General features: G+C 50.7%; 1 protein-coding gene and 2 long non-coding RNA genes across 9 annotated transcripts in view; 2 read left to right on the forward strand and 1 right to left on the reverse strand.

Moving 5' to 3' along the window:
- Positions 1-16828, reverse strand: part of TNS1 (tensin 1) — a 201281-nt gene that overhangs the window by 160879 nt on the left and 23574 nt on the right. For all 7 annotated transcript variants that reach the window (XM_045034461.1, XM_023259674.2, XM_045034462.1 and 4 more), the window contains one exon: positions 9581-9618. Coding sequence is in view for 1 of the 7 variants with exons in the window: in XM_023259674.2 (XP_023115442.2) it covers positions 9581-9618 (38 nt within the window). In the remaining 6 variants the exon portion in view is untranslated. The remainder of the gene's footprint in view (positions 1-9580; positions 9619-16828) is intronic.
- On the forward strand, positions 4694-5867 carry LOC109502866. The gene is made up of 2 exons (XR_002161754.2): positions 4694-5288; positions 5515-5867. It is a non-coding gene; the product is annotated as an uncharacterized LOC109502866 (long non-coding RNA).
- Positions 9384-16388, forward strand: LOC111561903. The gene is made up of 2 exons (XR_002744926.2): positions 9384-9659; positions 14911-16388. It is a non-coding gene; the product is annotated as an uncharacterized LOC111561903 (long non-coding RNA).

The following is a 16828-nucleotide window of genomic DNA, read 5'->3' on the forward strand; positions in this document are numbered from 1 at the left end:
TCTTTATAAAAATTTGGACACAGAGATAGACACAGAGGGAAGATAATGTGGAGACATACAGGGAAAATACCACATGAAGACAGGATTGGAGTGATGGATCTATAAGCCAAGAAATGCCAGAGATTGCCAGCAAACCACCAGAAGCTGGGAAGAGGAAAAGGATTTCCTCTACAGCTTTCAGAGGAACATGGCCCCGTCAACACCTTGACTTTGGACTTCCAGCCCCTAGAACCATGAGACAATAAATCTCTGTTGTTTTAGGTCACGGGTTTTGGTACTTTGGTATAGCAGATCTCGAAAACTAATATAAGCTACTTTGAAAAACAGCCTAGCAGTTCCTCAAAAAGTTAAACAGGGTTACCATATGACCCTGCAATTCCACTCCTAGGTATATACAGTTGACCTTTGAACAAGGGGGTTAGAGGCACCAACAGCCGGCACATGAAAATCCCCATATAACTTTTGATTCCAAAAGAACTTAACTACTAATAACCTACTGTTGACTAGAAGCCTTACCAATAACATAGTCAACTAACACGTTTTTTACTCAAAATTAGCACACATTTTATATAGCATATGTATTATATACTGTAGTCTTACAATAAAGTAAGCTAGAGGAAAGAAAATGTTGATTAAAAAATCATAAGGAGAAGAAAATACATTTACAGTACTGTACTATAAAAATCTACAAGTGGACCCGTGCTGTTCAAACCTGTGCTGTTCAAGGGCCAACCGTATACCCATGAGAAATGAAAACATACGGTCACAAAAAGACTTGTACGTGAATATTCATGACAGCATTATTCATAATAATCAAAAGGTGGAAACAACCCAAATATCCATCAACTGATGAACGGATAACCTCACACAATGGAATATTATTCAGCCGTAGAAAGGATGTGCCTTGAAAACATTATGTGAAACGAAAAAAGCCAATCATTAAATGAACACCATACATTCTATTATTCCATTCATATGAAATCTCCAGAACAGGGAAATATGTAGAGACAGAAAGTAGATCAGTGGTTGCTAAGGGCTGGGGCAGGGGTGGGGGGAAAGGATAGAGAGACTGAGAAGTGACAGCTATAATGTACAGGTTTCTTTTCAAGGGGACAAAAAGGTTCTGATGTTGATGGTCACAGAACACTGAATATGCAAAAAACAAAAAACTTAACTATCACTTTAAATGGGTGAATTGTATGGTATGTGAATTATACGTCAATATACTTGTTACCAAAGAGAGAGAGAGAGTGACCAAGAGGGAAAGGATGGAGAGAGGTCTCCAGAAGCTGCAGACCACTGGTTTTCAAATCTGGTCGCAAAGAGGACTCGCCTGGCAGGCTTTTACTTAAATCAACTTTATTGAGACAGAATTTACATACAATAAACACATCCCTTTTAAGCATATAGTCCAATGAGTTTGACAGATGGATACATGTGCATAACTACCACCACAACAAAGATAAAGAACATTTCTATCACCCAAAAAAAGTTCCCTCACACCCTCTTGCAGTCAGTCTTCCTACCACCCCCGGGGCCAGAAAACTACTAATCTGCTTTTTGCCACGACAGCTTCATACTTTCCAGAATTTCATAAAAATGGAATCAGCCAGTGTGTACTTTTGTGTCTGGCTTCTTTCACTCAACAGTGTTTTTGACATTCACCTCCAGTGCTATGCGGAACAATGGTTCACTCCTTTTCATTGCTAAGTAGTATTCCACTGGGCCATTATATCACAATTTCTGCATTCACCTGTTATTGAATATTGGGGTTTTCCTAGGTTGGGGCTGCTGTGAATAAAACTGCTATGGATATGCACGCATTTTTGTGGACATGTTTCCATTTCTCTTGGGTAAATACCTTGGAGTGGAATTGCTGTGTCAGGGAGCAACCGTGTATGTAACTTAATAAGGAACGGTCTGTTTTCCAAAATGGTTGTACCATTTTACACTCCCACTGCTAGTTGCCACTTGTAAAAATCCCAATGCCTGGGTCATGCCGCAAACCAATTAAATCAGACTCTCTGGGGAGAAGGACCCAGGCATCATTATTGCCCCTAGGAGATTCTAATGCACAGACAAGGTCTTGAAAGCCAGTGCTATAATCTCAGGTGCCTTGGGGCAAGCAAACAAGCAAAAGACACATCATATTCACCTGCACCATTTCCTGATGCCTCCTTGATAATGGAAACAGAGAAGAAAACATAGGTAAGCATCTAGTCTCGAGTCAGCTATGTTGGTCTTCCAGATTCTCCCCACCTTTCATGAGTTAGGAGAAGGCGGAAGGAATGTAAAATAATAAATATTGGGGCACCTGCGTGGTTCAGTCGGTTAAGCACCTGACTTCAGCTCAGGTCATGATCTCATGGTTCGTGAGTTCGAGCCCTACGTCAGGCTCTGTGCTGATGGCTCAGAGTCTGGAGCCTGCTTTGGATTCTGTGTCTTCCTCTCTCTGTGCCCCTCTCCAGCTTACATTCTGTCTGTCTGTCTCTCTCTCCCTCTCAAAAATAAATAAAACATTAAACATAATAATAATAATAAATATTAGCAACTTTTTGACCACTTGATTTTGAGCTTGGCATTACAGTTGGGTCATCACTCTCAGTGCTCACCAGAGTCCTACAGGATAGGCCCTACTATAATCCCCATGATACAGATGAGCAAATGGAGCTCAGAGAGGTAAAGCAACTTGCCCAAGGTCACGCAACCAATTATCCATGCAGTCAGGATTTAAACTCAATATTCTGCCTCCAGGGCCAGAGAAGACTCAATGGGTCCCAAGGCATGAAACACACCCACCCCCCACAACCCTCAGTCCAACTATACCCGGGACAGCAGGAGAATTCTCCAAGCCTCCAACACAATTGTGAAGGAAAGCCGCAGGTGTGTTTATGAGAGAGTGGTAAAGGTGGTGTATAATATGACTGAAAGGTGGGGGTTAATTATGGGATTTCCTTTCCTTTCAAGCTTAAAGGACGGGATGTAAACCCCTTTGGGACAGGGGAGGAGACCAAGTCATTGCTGGTGCTCGGGACAGGGAAGAGCCAGGGTCTGGGAAGAGGGAAGGAGAGAGATAAAGAAGCAGGAGGTGAGTGGGAGCTGCCTGGAGGCTGAGGAGTGGGCAGTTTGCCTGCCCGGCTGCCTGGTCCTTTCATTTAACTCTTCTCTGACCTGGGAACGGGTGAGGAGCACTTTGCTGGAAGGAGCCACTCTCTTCAGCGGGGACGGCTATTTCAAAACAAGGAGCAAATCAGGAGTGAGAAAAGCATTTCTCAAAAATGTATCTGGGGATTAGGGAAACCGTGTGGGCTATGCAGGTACTCTGTATTATCTTGGCAACTATTCCGTAAATCTAAAACAACTCTAAAATTACAAGTTGCCTTTAAAGTGATAGATAAATGGGGCGCCTGGGTGGCTCAGTCAGTTGAGTGTCTGACTTCAGCTCAGGTGGTGATCTCAATGGTTCGTGAGTACGAGCCCACATTGATACGAGTAGTATCAATGCTACTCCTTCTTTCCTTCTTTCCCACATCAGGCTTTCTGCTGTCAGCGCAGAGCCTGCTTCGGATCTTCTGTCTCCCTCTCTCTCTGCCCCTCCCCTGCTCGTGCTGGTGCTCCTTCCCTCTCTCCCTCTCTCTCTCTCTCTCTCTCTCTCCCTCTCTCTCTCTCTCTCTCAAAAATAAATAAACATTAAAAATTGTTTCAATAAATAAAATAAATGATAAACAGATGATACATAGCTAGCTACATAAAATGTACCTGGAGGTTGTGGCATCATACAGCAGGGGAGCAAGAAGAAACACAAAGCAGAAAAAAATCTGCCATGTATATATACACTGTGCGTGTACTGAAATAAAAGTGGGAGACAAATCCTGGGCCATCCATTTTAATCCCTAACAGGAAAGAAAAAACTGGGGACAAACAAGGGCCCCATGAGACACAGGGGTAGGGACTAAGGGAGGCTTAGGACCACTTCTTTCAAGAGATTCAGAGCCGGGAGCTGGAGGGTGGTGTTTGCATGCACTATGGGGTGTCTCCAGTGCCCAAGCCAGCCTGCTCTCTGTCTCTCTGTCTCTCTGTCTCTCTGTCTGTCTCTCTCTCTCTCTCTCTCTCTCTCTCATTCTCTTCCCTTCTCACCTGCTTCCCACCCATGGGTCCAAGAGCAGGGCCAGAATCATGCAGAAGACCACTGGCCCTTAGCCAAGTTGGTCACCCTCCCCAGGCCTCAATTTTGGATCTATAAAATAGGACTACCATGAGTCCAGCCCACATCACAGAACCGAGAAGATGAGTGGAAACATTTTGTGTGTTGCAAAGATCTGTGTAAATCCAGATGATTCAATGTTCATAGCACGTCTGTTCATAATAGCCCCAAACTGGAAATCACCCCACTGGCAATCAACAGTGGCATGGATAAACAGGTTGTGGTTTATTCATATGCTGGAATACAACACAGCAATCAAAAAGAATGAACCCCTACAGTGTGCACGCACACAGATGAGCCTCCCAGACCTAATGGTGAGTGAAATAAGTCAGGAGCAAGAGTCAACATACTGTAGGAGTCAATTCGTGTGCAGTTCAAACAGAGGCAAGTAATCTGGGACGGTACAAGTAAGACTAGAAATTACCTTTGGGGGATACTGACTTGGAGGGGCGCATAAGGGCACTTCTGGGTGCTGGAAATGTTCTGGATTTTGATCTGGTTCATATATAGGTACAGACTTATCAATGTATACTTGATGGTACATAACTTATACCTCAGCTAGAAAATGTAAATGACTAAAATTACTATGTGGAGTCAGTCTCTGTTGGAAGGTAAGAAGGCTTTTGGAGAGAAATTATGAACCATTTTGCTACTCCTTCTTTCCTGCTCTCACACCCTCCCCTCACCACCCCCCTCCACGGCCTCTCTCTAAATGGGAACTTCTTGTCCCTCAACATTCCTTGATTCTATTCCTTTACTCCTTCATTGGAACCCCTACCTCTAGAATAGTGGGGTCAGGCACTATTCTAGAAACTTGAGGGTGCAACCTAACTCTCAGCCCTCCTTTGTGCAGTAAACAGGTATTTAACATATGCTTTGAGGCCCCTCCTCTACCAGCACTAAGCATTTTTCTCAAGCAGGTCCAAGTGGTAAAGAGCTGGCAAAGAATATCTGGAATAGATAACCCTTCTCCACCTGTGGTTCAAGAAAGGAGAAAGCTGTCTACTAGGTGCTGGTATCCATTTATTCCTCTACAACAGAGCCCACATAGCTGGAAGGCAGCAGGGGTAGAGTTGAAACCCAGGTATGTCTGACTCCTACATCTCTGCCCTTCCCAACGCTCTCACAGCCCCCCAGGAGCCAGATCCACCGTGCCTTCTCTCTGGGCATCTGTACAATCAGCCTCCAAGGTGGCCCCCACTGATTCTTGCCTCCAAGTATTCGTGTCTTTATATCGCCCCCCCCCCACAATGAAGATGACCTATGCAACCAATAGAATATTGTACAAATAACAGTATTTGTCTTCCAAGGCTAGGATATAAAAGACATTGTGACTTCCACCTTGCTCTGCCTTGAATTACCCACTTTGTGGAAGCCAGCCGCCATGTTGTAAGGACACTCAAGCAGCCTAGGGAGAGTGCCATGTGGTGAGAAATTGAGACCTCTTGCCAACAGCCAGCCCCAAATTGCCAGCCACATGAATGAACCACCTTGGAAGCAGCTCCTCTAGCCTCAGTCGGACTTTCAGATAACTGCAGCCCTAGCTGACATCTTGACTGCCACCCCATGAGAGACTCCAGGCCAGAATCAGCCAGCCAAGCCACTCCAAGCTTTCTGACCCATGGAAGCTGTATGAGATAATAAATGTTTGTTGCTGCTTTAAGCTACTAGATTTGGGGGTTGTTTGTTATATCATATTGCTTCATATAAATAATATAGCCCCCCTCTCAGCTCAGAGCCATGGGTTCATGCTGCAGGAACAGTCTGGAAGGTGGCATGTTAAGGGGTCCAGAATGATCCACTCACCAGAGGGGTAGCCAGCATGGGCTGAATTTGAGAGGACAGGAGAGGACACACATCAACAAGAAATCCCCAGCATGTGTGAGAAGGACTGTGAAATAAGAAATCAGGCAAGGCAGAAATCCTGGCACCTTCCTACCTAGAAATGTCTTACACACTCCATCTATCTCAGTAAATGGAACCACGTGGCCAGTTACTCTGGCCAAAAACCTGGGAGTCATCCTTGAGCCCATTCTCTCCCACATACCCAACATCTCATCCATCAGCCAAGCTCTGGGCTCTACCCCAGAATGTATCCCAGACCTGGCCCCTTCTCCCTGCTTTTCCTGCAAGCACCACGGCCTAAACCACCAGCCCCCTTCACCTGGCCAACATCAGCAGCCTGTTGACCCCTCTCCCTACCCTACTCTTGTGCCTGTTCAAGGCCAGAGGAGTCTTCTCAGAATAGAGATCAGATCATGTGGCACGTGCTCAGAACACTCCAGGGCTACTATTCTCCAGCAAGACATGGCCTCCTTTCAAGCATAATAAGCTCATCTCACCTCAGGGCCTTTGCACTTGCTCGTCCAATCTTCCAGATCATCATGTGACATCATCATTTGGGTCTCACCTCATGCAATACTTCCTCTGAATTTTCCGGGGCCACACTAACATAATCACTCTCTAACCCACTGCTTTAGCTCATTTCCTTCATAACATGTTTACCTATTTACTGCCTGTCTCCCCCAGAAGAGTGTCAGTCCCGTAAGGGCAAACACCTTATCTATCTTATTCACTTCAAAACCAGTGTCTGTCTCCTGATGTCAGCTCAGGTCATGATCTCACAGTCACGAGACTGAGCCCCACATCAGGCTCCATGCTGTGTGTCAAGCCTGCTTGGGATTGTCTCTCTCTCTCCCTCTCTCTCTGCCCCTCCCCCACTCATAGTTGGTCTGTCTCTCTCTCTCTCTCCCCCCCCCAAATAAATAAATAAACATTTAAAAAAAACAGTGTCTTAAAATAAATGTGTTTCTTACAAAAAAAAAAACAGCGTCACATGGAAAGAGTTCAATAAACATTTGTTTAATGAATCCCGTCTAGAGGTAAGGGGGTGGATGAAACGACCTCCAAGTTGATCTGGCTGTAAAATCCAGAGGACAGAGCTCTGCTGTGTGCTCTGGGGCTCACATCGCCCTTCCCAGCAGAGGAAAAGGCAGGGCGGTAGTAGGAGCTGTGGTTTTAGGGGAAAGACTTGCCAGCTGGGTGGAGCTCACGCCACCGGTGGGTCCCATTTCCTACAGAGGAAAATCCTCCAAAAAGCTCCTTCTGTCTGCCTGGCCACTGCCCTGCCGGGCCACCTCTACCCTCTCAGTTGTCGTCCTTGGCTGGGCAGAGCAGGACTGCCGCAGCCTGGTGGATTCTGAGCTTCCAGTATTTTCAAGAATTACCAGGCAGGCTACACCCCCCCCCCCCAGAAGTCATCTTTGGCATCCCTCTGTCACCCCACAGGAGGCTGCTGTACAATAGGGAACCCCCTTCTGTCACACCTCCGGACCTCTTTCAGCCCCTGTTCACCCAGACTCAGACCCTTCATTGCCAGTATGTTCGTCCCCTTATCCTAGTTGAAGGAATCCGCTGCCATAAGAGATGGAAAGCAGAGACGGAGGGGCAGGTAAGGATTAAGGAACGCCAGCAAGATCGGATATTTAGAAGGAAGCACAAAGGTCCAGGGACAAAGATGGGTGACGAGTTACACTGTGAGACCTTGGCAAAGTCATCCAACCTCTGGATGCCTCAGTTTGCTTATTTGTAAAGCAAGGAGATCTTTCAGCCTGCTTTATGCGGTGATGGAATTAAAAGAATAAAATCAGACAATGCACTGAAGTGCTTTCTAAAGCCTGAAGCACTGTACAAACATCCATTGTTATTAAGAGAAGCAGGTGCAGAAAGCAGGAGAGAAAGGGAGTAGACCGGGAGGAGGGAGGAAACAAAGGTTCTGGAGTTAAGGGTGGAAAAGCTCTGCTCTGGACGAAGAGAACAAGGAGGGAGACGGAGGGAGGAGCAGAAACCCACTGCCCCCACCTGAAGAAGGCAAGGCTGGGAGAGTCAGAAAAGCAGAAGGCACCTGGAGGGGCAGGACCGTCCACCTGTGCCCATTGCGAGCCGGGCCGTTGGCACCTCTGCTATGAGGGCACTCCCCCTCCCCCACCCCCACCCCCGGAGTTCACACACAGATGGGGAGATGCCCCCAGCAAGGCCATGTACCCTGCTTGAGCAAGGTCATTCCGGAAGAAGTGGATTCCCTTGCAGACCTGCCTGCTCCAGGGGCACCCTTCCCCAAAACAACAGTTGGCTCTTGGAGCTACCAACTGATAATAATCAACTACTCTGCTCTTGAGCACCTGCCTTATGTCAGGCACTGGACTGCGCACTTCACACGCATTATCCCATTTTATCCTCAAAATAACCTTTTCTTACCCCATACCCTTGAGAATAAAACAGAGGCTCCGGGAGGTTAGATGCCTTGCCCAAGGTCACTCAGTAAATAAAGAAGCAGAGCATGAGATGTACTGGATCCTGGGCCTCAACTGCCCAGTACTTCTTTTTGAGACATCCTCCCTCCTGCTTCCATTCAAGGAACTCCTTCCTGAAAGATCAGGTGTGAACGGCAAAGGTGGGGTGAGAGGGCAGGGAGGATGTAAGTAATGATGGGGGACGATGCAGAGACGGGCTGTGTAACAGGTAAGGCAGGGCATTTCCACCTCCAGAGAGCTGAGCCCATCTGACAGAACAGCTGCTCTCCCAAGTAATCCATCATAATCCATTACTCCAAGAAGCCAACTCGTGATCCATCACTCCTCGGTCCAGGCCTGAGAGGATGCAGCAGGGCTCCAGCCAACCTGGCCAACCAGGACCCAGCAGTCCCTCTGACCTTCTTGCCTCAGTTTTCCTCTCCCACCAAGACCAGCCCCGAAACACTGATGGGGAAACTGAGGGCCAAAGTGCCACCTGGCCAATAAAGAGAGTGGGGTGGTCTCGCAGGAGATTCCAGGCCCAGGGAAACCCTGACCTCCAACCTCATCCCCACTTCTACCTACCCCGTTTTCCCGCCCTCGGGCTCTTTTGACTGTGGCCCCCATCCCGAGTTTTTCCAGATTGCCCCAATTGGGCCAACCAGGGCTCTGCGCGGCCCATGGGATAACTGAAACGCGTCCTCCTCCTCCTCCTCCTCCACTCCCACAATCACACCCCCCCCCCAACCAAGGGAAATGCCTTCAGAAGCCCCTCCCTCGGAGCTTGGTCCCCGCCAGCCACGTTCAGGAGCTGCGGAGACCCCGCGCCGTGGCCCCCATCCAGAGCCCCCTCCCCCGCCCCCGCCCCCCTCCCCCCAGTCCCGGCCCTCGCCTTCACCTTGACCCGGGCCGCTCCCGGCCCCAAAGCTTAGCATAAACAAAGAGCGGAGCAGGGGACAACCCGCGCACCGCCCCCGGCCCGCCGGCGCCCCCGGCGCCCCCGGTGCCCCCGCTCCCGTCCCAGAACCCGAACCAGTCCCGTCCCCGAGCCCCCCGCAGAGCCAGGCGGCCCGCGGCCCCTTACCTTGGCCTGGCATTTCCGATGACAGGAGAAGCTGCAGACTGCGAGAGGGCGAGACACAGAAAGAAAGTTTAGCCGCGAGGTATGAAATGGAAACTCCGGCGAATCTCCTCCCACCCCCGCCCGCACTCCGCGCTTGGGAGGGAAGGAGGGAAGGAGGGAAGGAGGGACGGAGGGAAGGAGGGAAGGAGGGACGGAGGGAGGAGGCGGCGGAGGGGGGCCGCTGCCGCAGCTCCCCGGGGCCCGCGGGGTGGGAACGCCGGGGACTGCGGACCCTCCGGCTGGGGAGGCACCGAGCCCCCATCACCAGAGCCCTTGGGGCAGGCCTGGGAAGGTGGGAGGAACAGGAGGAGGGGAGGGGGGGACAGACTCCCCCGCTGGATCCCTGCCAGGGGCAGAGGTGGCCCGGACCCAGGCCCCATGCCAGCCGCGCCAAGGAATAACGGGGGCCTTCTCCCCTTACACACACACACATACACACACACACACACACACACACACACACACACACGTGTGTGCGCGCGCGCCAGGAAGGCAGTCGGCACCCCAGGAACCACAATCGCACTCACTCTCCCCTAGAGAGGGACACACGGACCCGATTTACAGTCCAGGAGAAGACCGGTGCACACACACATTCGCATTTACACCCATACACACATAGACTCACCCATAACCACTTATACCCGTACACTCAGCCAGACGTGCAAACATAACCATATGTACACATATAGCCTCACACACACTCACACTCATGCCCAAGGGAAACCTCTGACTCAGGGACACCAACACACGGCCTGACACGGACACAGCCTGACACGGACGTGTAGACACAGACACACGGACAGATGCTCATACAGGCTCACAAACTTCTTGTCCATCATTTGAAACACACACACACACACACACACACACACACACACACACACAAAGGACTTAATTCTGCCCTCCCACTACCAGAAGCTGGAATCAAATTTCCTCTGGGGTTCCCTCAGTCTGGAATGTCCCAGCCCTGCCTGCCCCACCCACAGGGCCCTCCACCCTGGGGTTTGCTGGTCCCCTCCCACCAAGTCCCACAGATGGAGTGAGGGGTCTCCTGAGCTGAGCTCCTACATGGGCTTGACCTTATTTGCTACCCACGACCTGCTGAGACAGTGGGTTAGCAGCACTGGTTAGAGAACAGGGGTCGGGGAGGCAGGGGAGCTGCTGCAATCCCAAATCCTTGGTAGCCACAGCCAACTGCCCTGACCTCGTGGATCCACAGTTCCTCCAATCCTTTTCTGTCTTTGAGCCAACTTAATTCTCAGCAGAATGCAAAAGGGGAGACTGAGGCACAGAGGAAGGCCCAGAGTTGCCAAAAGAGGCTCTGGGGCTCTCCATACCAAGGCTTCTGATTGGTCTGTGGGAGTGGAAGTCCAGAGGCACAATGGGTGGAGCCTAGGATTCAACCTTGGCTATTGGCCCTCCTCGCCTGGGACCTTGTTCTCCCAGAACCTAGCCCTGGCCCCAGCTCAGGCCTGTGACTCAGCTGCTGCTGAACAAGGCTTTCCTGACCCCACCAGCCACCCAGCCCAGCTCAGGGACTTCTCCGCCCCTGGCCACACCAAGACGTATCCACCCCTGGCCACCCAAAACAAGTCATGCCCATCTGCTAGCCTTTCTGCTTCTCTGTCTCCCCACTCTCACTACCCCAGCGTGGCAACTCCCCTTCAGACTCCCCAGCCCCACCCCCACGCCTTCTTTTCTGGCCTCAGAATATGGAATTGAGAAAGCCTCAGGCTGAGTGTGGCCTGAGCTCTGAAGGCCTTGCCAGCCAGACCGGCCCCCCACTGGGCCACTACCTCCAGCCTGAAGGAGCTTTCCCCTTCCTCTGCTAATCAAATCCCAGGCCTTCAGGAAAAAGTCCTGGGCCCCTCATCTGGAGGCCTCCCTCACTGTTCCCTACCTCCTTGCAGGTATCACCAGAGAGAGCATGTTTCCCATCACCTCCTTGGTTCCTACAGCTGTGGGCTCCTTCAAAGGAAGGATCTCTCTCTCTCTCTCCCTCCCTCCCTCTCTCTCTCTTTCTCTCTCACACACACACATACACACACACACACACACACACACACACACACACACACACACTACACAGTGCCTGGTATACAGTAGAGGTTTAACAAATGATTGATGAGTTGGACCTGACTGAAGATCTCCCCTGGAATCTATGTACACCCCCATTTAATCATTCCCACCCCACTCTCAGCCTTTCCCTGAGCCATACTCTGCCCCCAATATTTAACTATCCGTTAAAATGGATCCCTAAGTTATCCAATCTGGACCTCCTGATCCCAGTCTAGATACCAACAGCCAGGATTCCATCTTCCTCCAGTATCATACTGCATACCTGACAGTTCACAGAATGCACCAAACTCTTGCCTGCCTCAGGGCCTTTGCACTTGCTGTTCTGGCTGCCTGGAACACTCTCCCTCACCCCAGCCGTCTATTGTTCCCCAAGCCAAATCCTTCTCCTACTTCTAGAATCCACCGAAAGCCATCTATCTCCCCAAAGAGGCTTTTCCTGATCACCCAAATTACATTAGGTACTTCCAATATTCTTTCTCAGTGGTACCCTGATAATTTCCTTCTTAATACAGTTCACAGTCTGAAGTCAACGTGGGCAATTCCTGCTCATTTATGAATAGTGCCTCTCCCTACACTAGACTCACCAGGACAAGGAGCATGCCTGTCTCATTCGCACCATATCCCCAGTAGCTAGAACGGTATCTGCTCCAGCCCACAACAGCAAACAGCAGCTTTGTGCAAATTAGAAAAAGGTTTACCCTCTGAGCAAACCAACCCCTTGGACACACAACTGAGTAGAGTATCTTTATGGAAACGGCAAGGAGGTGCCTTCTCTCCAGGCAGACCCCACTCTGTACCTGAGTGTGTGGTTTGGAGAGCAAAGAGTGGCTGCTTCCAGGGCTCCCTCGGGTAGGCACCCTTGGCAGTGAACAGCCTGCATGACCATACAGGGCAGCCCTGCCTATCACACAGTGGGCAGACACTCCACAAATGCCCTTGAATGGAGGGCAGATGGAGAAATCATCGGGCAACTGCAGTACAGTGTTCTGAGGGCTCCCTGCATGCTGGAATGCAGAGAACTTGCCCTTGAAAGCTCTACAGTGGGGAGCAAGGGAAGACCTCCCCCAACCCCCCAGAGCCCAGAAGACAAAAGCTCGGCAAACTCAACTCAAGTGGCAGGTTCCAAGCAGCTCTGCTGAGAGCTTTTGACACGTTAGGAGCACCTGCCCACCACTCCCCAAGGAGGCCCTCTTGCCCTGAGTGCCCTCCAGGGACTGTGCGCTCACAATCTTAGTCACCCCTTCTCAGCAACCCCCCACACACCCGGGGCAGTATTTCCTACTCTGACTTGCACATCCCCTCTGCTGTAATTTGAAACTTGAGCGTGACATTCTGCTGGCTTCTCACTTCCCAGATCAATGGCACCTCCCGGAACCCTCTCCCACAACGAACAGGGCTGCTTTATACATCCAACTGAATATCATCGAAAGGCTGCTGCGTGACTTCTGGGGCTCAGTCATCAAAGGCACTGTGGCTTCAGCCCTGGTCTCTTGGATCACTTGCTGGGGCAGCAGCGAGTCCCGATGCCACGAGGCGCTATAGAGAGGGCCATGCGAGGAACGGCCGCGGCCCCCTGCCACCGGCCTGCGCCCATTTGTCAGGCACAGGCCCGGGCCACCTGGCAAGTGGATCCTCCAGGCCCTGTCTGTCAGGCCCTCAGATGACTACCGCCCTGGCCGCAGCTTCATGAGGGACCCAGGGTCCAAACCACCCAGCTAAGTCACACGGGAACCCCTGACCCTCAGAAACTCTGTGACATAATAATTGCATATTTATTGTAAATTGCTAAGTCGGGGGATGATGTGTTAAGTAGCTACAGATAAACAACACAGAAACCAGGGCACAGGATCCCTCAGAAAGCAAGAGGCTAAAGGCTGTTGCTGGGAATTGAGGCCAGAGGCCATCTCCTCAGTCCTGCCTTGCATCCTGGGACCAGCATGCTCCTCCCCGTAACCCCTTCTCCCCTCTCCTTACCCTACAATACGATTAGTCATCCTGTCCCAGAAAGTAACTCCAAAGAGGCTGTTGGATCCCCCTTTTCCTGCCAGCCCCCCACCACTGCACCAGTTCGGGCCAATTATCCTTCCCTGGGCCCCGTCTCCCCTCCAGCCTTGTCCCCCTTCAATCCACAGAACCACAGACCATTCTCGAGTGCAAACCGATCGCATTTATACTCCTTCTTAGAAACACCTGGTCCAGCACCTCAGCATGCTTATAAGGCCCTGCACAGGCAGGTCTTGTCTTCGCCTCCAGCCACTGCCCCAAAAGAGATCTGTTGCTGCCACAGTGAACTCCCCCAAAGGACATTGAGGCTAGTAGGCCTGAAATGGTGAACTCATATACATCCTCTGAGGCCCAGTTCAAAACGCCCCTCCCTAGATGATCAGGCACTCAAAGGCACCTCCTCTGTGCTCCCAGGCAGGTCCTGTTCAACTTGGCAGCTTGGTATCCTGCCCCTTCTCCTAGCACAGGGTCTGACATACAGATGGGGCTCAACACACGTGGAGTACATTTAAAACTGGAAAAATTCTCCCCAGCCCAAACCACTGGGACTGGGGCTGATGTTCCAGGGCAATGAAACAGACACAAGAGAGGGTAGGTGAGCCCTACTTTTCAGCTCAGCTCCTGCTGGGAAAGGGTAAATAGGGACCGTGGTCAGTGCTTTCCGAGTGTGTCAGTACAAATACTACCTATGATCCAACCTGGTCCAGCTCTCCATCTACCCACTTACCTACCTGGCTGCGTGTAGACTGGCTCTCAGCTCAGATGTAGGTCATGCTCTGCGACCTGGGACAAGTTACTTAACCACTCTGAGCCTTAATTTCCTCATCTATAAAATGGGGGCAATAACCGTATCTACTTTACAGGGTTGTTATGGGAATTAACTGACTCCCTATATGTGGGCGACCCACAGCATAGCAGCTTTTCATCCCTGCTGTTATTATACTGGAGAGCCCCCAACTCCTAATCGGGAGGCCCGGCTTCCGGTCCCAACGGCCATCATATAGTTGTGTGACGTGAGGCAAGTCATTCCCACTCTCTGGTCCCCACCACACCCTGCTGACTCACACTCATTTGCCTACATTACCCCTGAAGTTCCCTACATCACTGAGCCCTGGAACAGATGGTCCCCAAGCCCTCTTCCAGCTGTGACAGTCTGTGTTACCCACTGGTCTCCCCACCAGTCACCACCTGTCTCTTCCTCCCTCCAGTGAACAGCGAAGAAAGCGGGGGAAGCCCAGGTTCCAACCCTGCGCACATCCCACACACTGGAGGAAACACCCAGCCTGTGATTGACATGGATGCCCACTCCACACTGTACCACACCTCACTGAGAGTCAAGGGCAGGAATACGCCAACCTTCCCAGCCTGATGTCCTCTGCGCTTGAGTCCTTCCCAGATGCACATCTCAGGATCAACCCCACCTGAGCGAACCGTGGCCCTCCCCAGCTCCCACAGAAGACAGTGGCCTCTGAAGCCAGTGACTCTGCAAGATGAAGCCCCCTGGGGAGGGATCCCATCAAACCAAAGCTCCGTGCAGCCCCCAGAGTCCCATCTCTGCCCATTGGTGTCAACAGGGACCCCCACACAGCAGGGCACCTCCCCTGCCTTCCAGGCTCCTGATACACCAGCCGGTGGCCTAAGAGGGAGCTGAGAGCCCCATAGTGTAGAGGGGTCCATAGGTTACCTTCTGGGGTGGAAAAATGCACCCCCAACCCCAGCCCTCAGCCAGCTCCCGCCTCACTGGCTCACTGGGCTGCCAGGACTCTGTCCTGAGGTGGCTTCCTGCCTCTCAGGAACACAGGAAGCCAACATTGTTGGGATCTAAATGGCCTTTTCCTCCTGGCCTCGGCTTGGAAAATGAGCACATAGCCTCAGTGTGCACCTGACCCCAGCAATAACCGCCCACACCCCCAGTGGGCCTCAGCTTGTTCCCCAGCTGACAGAGTGACCAGCCCAGCCACCCACCTGCCCACCCAGCCTAACAGCCCTTCCCTGCTCTGCTGATCTCCATGGCCTTGGGCAGGCTATGGTACTCAAATAGTTGTTCAACATTATTCTAGTTGTTTCTATGAAGGGGTTTTTTTTATGGATAAGAGTAACATTTAAATCAGGAGACTTTGAGTAAAGCACATTAACTTCCATAATGTGGGTGGGCCTTATCCAATCAGTTGAAGGCCTGAATAAAAACAAAGACCTCCCCAAGCAGGAAGAAATTCTGCCAACAGACTAGTTTAGAACTTGAACTGCAAGTCCCTGGGTCTCCAGCCTGATGACCTACTCTGCAGATTTTGGACTTGCCAAGTCTCTGTAACTGCATGAGCCAGTTTCTTAAGACAAATTACCTATCTCTATCCATCCATCAACTACCTACCTACCCATCCATCCATCTATACACACATGCTGTTGGTTCTGTTTCTCTGGAGAACCCCAACTAATACAAGGGATGGTCAGAGGTACGGGCACCATGAGACTTTGGAGTTGAGCGAGAAGAAACTTCTAGATCATCCCGTCCAGTGCTTTTGAAACTTTCATGCACATGGACTCCTATGATATTGGTTACCATCATGCGCATGGACTCCTTTGATATTGGTTACCATTCAGGAATGCTCATTCTGTACCAGGCTCTGTTCTGAGCCCTTTATGTGTACATATCATCTCATTTCATCCCCAAAGTAACTCAAGGAGAGAGGTGTGTGATGTGTGTCATTTGAAAGGAGAGGTAACTGAGGCTCAGAGGGGTTATGCGACCTGCCTAAGTTCTCACTTGTAAGCGGTAGAGCTGGGATATGAATTCAGGACACTTGGGCTAAGTACAAAACCACCATCCATTCTGCCTCCTGATACATTTAACTCCCACAACCAGAGCTTTTCTGATTCAAATGGGCAGGGGCTCCAGAGTCTCAGCCCCTCAAGCCTTCCCTTGGATTTCTCCTTTTTCCTACCTTCTCAGGCCCCTAAAGTATCTCCAAAAAAAAAAAAAATCCAGTTCCTTTGGAGAACAGTTTAGAACCTCTAATCCAGTCCAATCCCTCTTTTAGAGAAAGGGAAAGTCAGGCCCAGAGAGGTTAAGTGTCTCACCCAAGCTTACACAGCCAGACCGGAGCAAGCCACAACAAGAACCCGGGG

The sequence above is a fragment of the Felis catus genome, chromosome C1, assembly GCF_018350175.1.
Source record: "Felis catus isolate Fca126 chromosome C1, F.catus_Fca126_mat1.0, whole genome shotgun sequence".
In the NCBI taxonomy this organism is placed as follows: domain Eukaryota; kingdom Metazoa; phylum Chordata; class Mammalia; order Carnivora; family Felidae; genus Felis; species Felis catus.